The sequence below is a fragment of the Perca flavescens genome, chromosome 3 (genome assembly GCF_004354835.1).
Source record: "Perca flavescens isolate YP-PL-M2 chromosome 3, PFLA_1.0, whole genome shotgun sequence".
Classification (NCBI taxonomy): Eukaryota; Metazoa; Chordata; class Actinopteri; order Perciformes; family Percidae; genus Perca; species Perca flavescens.
The window spans coordinates 39305948-39313447 of NC_041333.1; the positions used below are offsets into that span (position 1 = coordinate 39305948).

The window sequence follows — 7500 nt, forward strand, 5'->3', positions numbered from 1 at the left end:
CTATATAAAAGAGACTTCAGATACAGTATTAGGGGACCACTAAGGTCTATATAAAAGAGACTTCAGATACAGTATTAGGGGACCACTAAGGTCTATATAAAAGAGACTTCAGATACAGTATTAGGGGACCACTAAGGCCTATATAAAACAGACTTCAGATACAGAATTAGGGGACCACTAAGGTCTATATAAAAGAGACTTCAGATACAGTATTAGGGGACCACTAAGGTCTATATAAAAGAGACTTCAGATACAGTATTAGGGGACCACTAAGGTCTATATAAAAGAGACTTCAGATACAGTATTAGGGGACCACTAAGGTCTATATAAAAGAGACTTCAGATACAGTATTAGGGGACCACTAAGGTCTATATAAAAGAGACTTCAGATACAGTATTAGGGGACCACTAAGGTCTATATAAAAGAGACTTCAGATACAGTATTAGGGGACCACTAAGGCCTATATAAAAGAGACTTCAGATACAGTATTAGGGGACCACTAAGGTCTATATAAAAGAGACTTCAGATACAGTATTAGGGGACCACTAAGGCCTATATAAAAGAGACTTCAGATACAGTATTAGGGGACCACTAAGGTCTATATAAAAGAGACTTCAGATACAGTATTAGGGGACCACTAAGGCCTATATAAAAGAGACTTCAGATACAGTATTAGGGGACCACTAAGGTCTATATAAAAGAGACTTCAGATACAGTATTAGGGGACCACTAAGGTCTATATAAAAGAGACTTCAGATACAGTATTAGGGGACCACTAAGGTCTATATAAAAGAGACTTCAGATACAGTATTAGGGGACCACTAAGGCCTATATAAAAGAGACCTCAGATACAGTATTAGGGGACCACTAAGGCCTATATAAAAGAGACTTCAGATACAGTATTAGGGGACCACTAAGGTCTATATAAAAGAGACTTCAGATACAGTATTAGGGGACCACTAAGGTCTATATAAAAGAGACTTCAGATACAGTATTAGGGGACCACTAAGGCCTATATAAAAGAGACTTCAGATACAGTATTAGGGGACCACTAAGGTCTATATAAAAGAGACTTCAGATACAGTATTAGGGGACCACTAAGGACTATATAAAAGAGACTTCAGATACAGTATTAGGGGACCACTAAGGTCTATATAAAAGAGACTTCAGATACAGTATTAGGGGACCACTAAGGTCTATATAAAAGAGACTTCAGATACAGTATTAGGGGACCACTAAGGTCTATATAAAAGAGACTTCAGATACAGTATTAGGGGACCACTAAGGCCTATATAAAAGAGACCTCAGATACAGTATTAGGGGACCACTAAGGTCTATATAAAAGAGACTTCAGATACAGACCTATTAGGGGACCACTAAGGTCTATATAAAAGAGACTTCAGATACAGTATTAGGGGACCACTAAGGTCTATATTAAAGAGACTTCAGATACAGTATTAGGGGACCACTAAGGTCTATATAAAAGAGACTTCAGATACAGTATTAGGGGACCACTAAGGTCTATATTAAAGAGACTTCAGATACAGTATTAGGGGACCACTAAGGTCTATATAAAAGTATCCAACGAGCACCATGTCATGGGACCTTTAATATTCTCCTCTTTCTGCTCACGCAGCAGAGACAGCCCCCAGCCCCCCCGTCTCCTCCTCTTTTGGTACCGTTTCCGTTGCCGCCCCCGACTATGTCTATGCGGTGATGCTGCTTCCGGGGCTGCCCCCCCTCCCGCCGGCGCGGCCAGGTGAGCTGAGGGAGTGCTACTACAACCTGGCGCAGCCGGGGTACTGCGGCCTGCTGGCCTTCAACACCAGCCAGCAGGAGTGCTGCTGCACGCTGGGCGAGGCCTGGGGGCTGGGCTGCCGGTTCAATGCCTGCCCCCCCGAAAACACAGGTGAGACACCCCCATGCAGAATAAATAGAGATATATATGTCGTAGAAATCCGAACAACAAACCTGAATAAAGATTTGAGACAGAACTTGCCTGTTATCTGGTTTATTCTAGGGATGCCTTCTGCACCTATAGGTATAGCTATATAGTATATTATGTAGTATACTATATAGCTATAACTATATAATATAGCTTGATAGTATAGTTTGTACTATATACTATACTATATAGTATAGCTAGATAGCATAGTATGTACTATATACTATAGTCGGAGCAGGCCCCCTTTTAACCCACATGTATGAGGCTGATTAACAACTGATAACGACCAATGACCATAACTAGGGATGCACCGAATCCAGTTTTTTGGGGTTTGGCCGAATCCTGAATCCCCTGGTTGAGATTGTGTTGACTCCTCCTCCCATCCTCAGTCCATGAACCCAGTAAACACATGAATGAAGTAAACAGGGACTGTCCTTCCTTTGCCCTACCTGAAGTTGCTGCATTCTGGCTGCTGTCTGGAGATTCCTTCATTCACAACTCGTATTCTTCCAGATGTTTCAGACCAGATGTTGTAACAGCGGCCATGTTGTGTATAGTTTAGGGTCCTCGCCACCACCAGACCAATCAGCATTGCAAATTGAGCATGTAGCTGGACTTGAATGGCCTTCTTTTGACTGAAAGTGCTGCCAAACAACAACTTTTTCTGCTCACCAGATCCATGTCCACTTTCTCACAGCCTGCTGCATTGAACGCTCCACCTACGTAAACACCTTCCTGTAATCAACGGCGCCGTCATTACGGCGACCACCGCAGCGCGCCTAGTGCAAGCGTAGGGTTCAGTTCACTGGGAAAAAATTCTAAGGTTCGGCAGAAACCCAACTCCGTCAAAAAGCCCAAGATTCAGCCGAATCCGAAGCCAAATCCTGGATATGGTGCATCCCTGGTTTATTCAATAAACGTGTAGATGGAATTAAGTCGTGCACAAGTCGCAGCAAGTGCAGGAGTTGAGTGACAAACAGGATGCAAGCACACCCTGACATATTGTTTACAATGAAGCAGGGACAAAAAGGCGTGGACATGAGACGAGATCGGTCTGTTCATCTTGGCTAGCATACCACTATAGTAAGTAAGCAGGGGCAGAGATAGACTCTCAGTACAGTGGGGGCGGAGCTTCATTATGGGGCCCTCTTCCACCAAGTCATTTTAAAATTGTAACTGTAAAAAAAATTTATATATATCTAAAGAATGCACATTATAATGTGTCACTTGTTGAGCCAAGTAAGCCTATATTTCAAATAAAACACAAGGAAAAGCCACATTTTTTAACAAGTTTGTATTGACGAACAAAGAAAGCAGTTTGCCAGTCAAGTAACAATGTTTCAGCACCACGGACAGCGACAGCTGATGGACAGCGATGGTGCTGAACAGGTCGAGTGCGCTCAATCAGTGCCACACTACATAATTGACATGGCACTATTGTATACTGTATATGTTTGATAAGAAGAGCAGGATTATCACAAGGTGAGATCATATGCAGTAATTAGCTTCTCACGGGGCCCTGGGGCGGCTGCACCCACGCTATCTCTGCTACTGGCAGTAAGGCTATGTTCACACTTGTAAAAATAAAAGTAATCAGCTGGGGAAGTTTCCTGATGATGTTAAATGTTGACTCTATTTACCTATTGGTGTCTGCACTTAAAGTGAAAAGTGTCATATATAAATGTTGATGTAAATGTTCTCAGAGATATATAAGATGCAGAATCAGGTTTGTTAATCTGTGGTGTGATTAAAGTGTCTCTGTGTTTCTGTGCAGCCGAGTTTCTGTCTCTGTGTCCCAGTGGGAGAGGATACGTTACTACTGGACCTGGAGCCTTCAGCTACACCGGTACATATACATTTACATATTTACTGTGGGGGGGCAACTAAGTACATTCACTCAAATACTGTACTTAAGTAAAAGATCTGAGTTGTTCTTCTACCACTGGCTATTGTTTGGAGGTCAAACTGAAAGAAGTTAAAGGGTAACTTTGGTATTTTTCAACCTGGACTATAACTTCACATGCTATGCACCAGACTCCATGTAAATAATCAGGACTTTTAGCGTGTATAGAGTCAGCATATCTCCACCAGACTCCATGTAAATAATCAGGACTTTTAGCGTGTATAGAGCTAGCATATCTCCACCAGACTCCATGTAAATAATCAGGACTTTTAGCGTGTATAGAGCTAGCATATCTCCACCAGACTCCATGTAAATATTCAGGACTTTTAGCGTGTATAGAGCCAGCATATCTCCACCAGACTCCATGTAAATATTCAGGACTTTTAGCGTGTATAGAGCTAGCATATCTCCACCAGACTCCATGTAAATATTCAGGACTTTTTAGCGTGTATAGAGCCAGCATATCTCCACCAGACTCCATGTAAATATTCAGGACTTTTAGCGTGTATAGAGCCAGCATATCTCCACCAGACTCCATGTAAATATTCAGGACTTTTAGCGTGTATAGAGCCAGCATATCTCCACCAGACTCCATGTAAATATTCAGGACTTTTAGCGTGTATAGAGCCAGCATATCTCCACCAGACTCCATGTAAATATTCAGGACTTTTAGCGTGTATAGAGCCAGCATATCTCCACATGTAAATGGGTGAATTAAGGTTAAGGTAAGTTTCAACCAAACCAGAGTGGTGATTGTTGGAACAGTGGAAAGACGAACCAACAACGGCTTTTTATAGTTCTAGGGATTTCGGGGGGCCTTTTGCATTTGAAAATACCAACGTTAATTTTAATAATCAGGGAAACTAACTTAAAAATAAGTTGTACTAATAAAGATCTGTTGTTCTCTGCCAGATGTGGACGAGTGTAAGCGTTTCCATCCAGCGGTGTGTCAGTACGGAAAGTGTGTCAACAACATCCCCGGATACGACTGCTACTGCCCCAGTGGATTCGTCTACAACAGCACAACGCTGGAGTGTGTCGGTACGTACAACACACACACACACACACACACACACACACACACACACACACAGTGCGTGGCACTATCTTTGTGGGGACCCATCATTGACTTAATGCCTAACCTTAACCCTTACCCTCACCTTAACCATAACCTAATTCTATCCCTAATCCTACAACCAAGTCTTAACTCTCAAACAGCCCTTTAAAGTTGGGGGGTCCAGAATTTTGGCCCCACAAAGCTTTCCGGACCCCACAAGTATACTGAACTCCTGGTTTTTGGACCCCACAAAAATAGTTAAATGAGAACACACACACACACACACACACACACACACACACACACACACACACACACACACACACAGACAGAAATATTGAATTTATTTGCTCTGAATTCACCTCTTTCCTCATGTCTGTGTCTGTCTCTCTGTCTCCCTCCCTCCCTCCCTCCCTGTCTCTCTCCCTCCCTGTCCCCCTCCCTCTCTGTCTGTCTCTCTCCCTCCCTGTGTCCCTCCCTCCCTCCCTCTCTGTTTCTCTGTCTGTCTCTCTTCCTCCCTGTCTCCTTCCCTCCCTGTCTGTCTCTCTGTCTGTCTGTCTCTCTCCCTCCCTCCTTGTCTCTCTCCCTCCCTGTCTGTCTGTCTCCCTCCCTGTCTGTCTCCCTCCCTGTCTGTCTCCATCCCTGTCTCTCTCCCTCCCTGTCTCTCTCCCTCCCTCCCTCCCTCCCTCCCTCCCTGTCTGTCTGTCTGTCTGTCTCAGACCATAATGAGTGTGAGGAGGAGACTTGTGTGGGAGGACAGTGTGTGAACACACAGGGGTCCTACTACTGCCGCTGTCCGTCTCCTCTGGTGCTGGACGACACGCAACGCAACTGTGTCAACTCGTCCCACCTCACTGTGGGTAAGGACCTCATCATCATCATCATCATCCTCTGTCCCTGCAGTACTGGAAACACATTTTACTCTTTAGTCTCTTTACTTATATGGATTTATTGTTTTTATTTTTAGAGTGTCATGCATTGTTTCCCCCTAGCCTGGTCCTACCAGACTCTGGTACACTAGCCTGGTCCTACCAGACTCTGGTACACTAGCCTGGTCCTACCAGACTCTGGTCCACTAGCCTGGTCCTACCAGACTCTGGTACATTAGCCTGGTCCTACCAGACTCTGGTACACTAGCCTGGTCCTACCAGACTCTGGTACACTAGCCTGGTCCTACCAGACTCTGGTACACTAGCCTGGTCCTACCAGACTCTGGTCCACTAGCCTGGTCCTACCAGACTCTGGTACATTAGCCTGGTCCTACCAGACTCTGGTACATTAGCCTGGTCCTACCAGACTCTGGTCCACTAGCCTGGTCCTACCAGACTCTGGTACATTAGCCTGGTCCTACCAGACTCTGGTACATTAGCCTGGTCCTACCAGAGTCTGAACAAGAAAGAAAAGGGTTCTAGGAACGTTATGTTGTAGGAACTGCAACAATCCTGCTCTGGTTTATTGGCATTTCTTTAAACCAATCACAATCGTCTTGGGCCCCGCTAAGCTCTGGGCGGAGCCACGGAGCCTCTGCTAAATAGTCTCAGGAAGGAACTTGTTTTGGTGGAACATGTGTACGTTCAAAAGTAGTTTTAGTCGTGCAACAGAAAACTCCGATTGGACAGATAGTCTAGCTAGCTGTCTGGATCTACCCTGCAGAGATCTGAGGAGCAGTTAACCATAGTCCTCACAAATCCACCGGAGGTTAGAACGCCGACACAGAGACAGAGGAAGGGGACGGACATCTGGGCAGAATTTCTGTCGGCACCTGAGCAATCCTGGAAGTGGAACGTCGTGGATATAGACCAGGGGTGTCAAACTCAATGTCACTAAGGGCCACACTGGAAATGACGATCACAATAAGGGCCAGACATGTTGAGTTCATTGACAGGCTTTTATTTAGCAAAAGAAAAAGTCAATGTGTATTATTGCATGTCTCATATAGCTTTCTCCCATACAGTTTGGTCGACATAAAACCCTAAAAAAGTCAGCAAAAAAGTTTCTTAGCCATCGTAGAATTTAGCAAGTCATGAAAAACAAACATTACATTTTTTAAAAGCAGCTACCGCCCAGCTGACTCACCACAACCTATATTCACAGCCTGAATATTTAAAAACTCTGCTTCTGTGGGGAATTCTGAGTCTCAAAGTCGCAAATTTATCAAATTCTGAACGGCAGTGTCGCATAATTACAGTATGCAAACCAGTTTCCTTTTTGTTGGGTGCGGTGCACAACTAGTCGGGTCAAAATTTGCTGTGAACCTAAATTGAAATGCGGGCCGGATCAAAATTTGCAAGGGCCCCCCCTCTCCCTCCCTAAAAAAAAAAGAGTAAAAAAAGTAATCCAGCTGTGTTTCTGTCTGTCCTTCCAGATGAGAACCTGTCTGTGTGCTGGCAGCAAGTCACCGCAGACCTGGTGTGTCAGAGTCCTCTGCTCGGAGCTCAGGTGACCTACACGGACTGCTGCTGTCTGTACGGAGAGGGCTGGGGCATGGAGTGTGCCCTCTGCCCCCCCACCGACTCCGGTAAACACCTCACTGCACCACCACCAGCACCAACACCACCACCACTGTGTGTCAAACACACCTGAGTCAGGCAGCTT

General features: G+C 44.7%; 2 protein-coding genes across 7 annotated transcripts in view; both read left to right on the forward strand.

Annotated features, from left to right (window-relative positions):
• Positions 1 to 7500, forward strand: part of LOC114553116 (zinc finger protein 271) — a 687947-nt gene that overhangs the window by 563598 nt on the left and 116849 nt on the right. The gene's annotated exons all lie outside the window — the stretch shown is intronic.
• ltbp4 (latent transforming growth factor beta binding protein 4) overlaps positions 1 to 7500 on the forward strand; it is a 51797-nt gene that overhangs the window by 37312 nt on the left and 6985 nt on the right. For all 6 annotated transcript variants that reach the window (XM_028574236.1, XM_028574242.1, XM_028574241.1 and 3 more), the window contains 5 exons: positions 1637 to 1909; positions 3720 to 3791; positions 4761 to 4889; positions 5625 to 5765; positions 7271 to 7423. In XM_028574236.1, coding sequence (XP_028430037.1) covers positions 1637 to 1909; positions 3720 to 3791; positions 4761 to 4889; positions 5625 to 5765; positions 7271 to 7423 — 768 coding nt within the window. The remainder of the gene's footprint in view (positions 1 to 1636; positions 1910 to 3719; positions 3792 to 4760; positions 4890 to 5624; positions 5766 to 7270; positions 7424 to 7500) is intronic.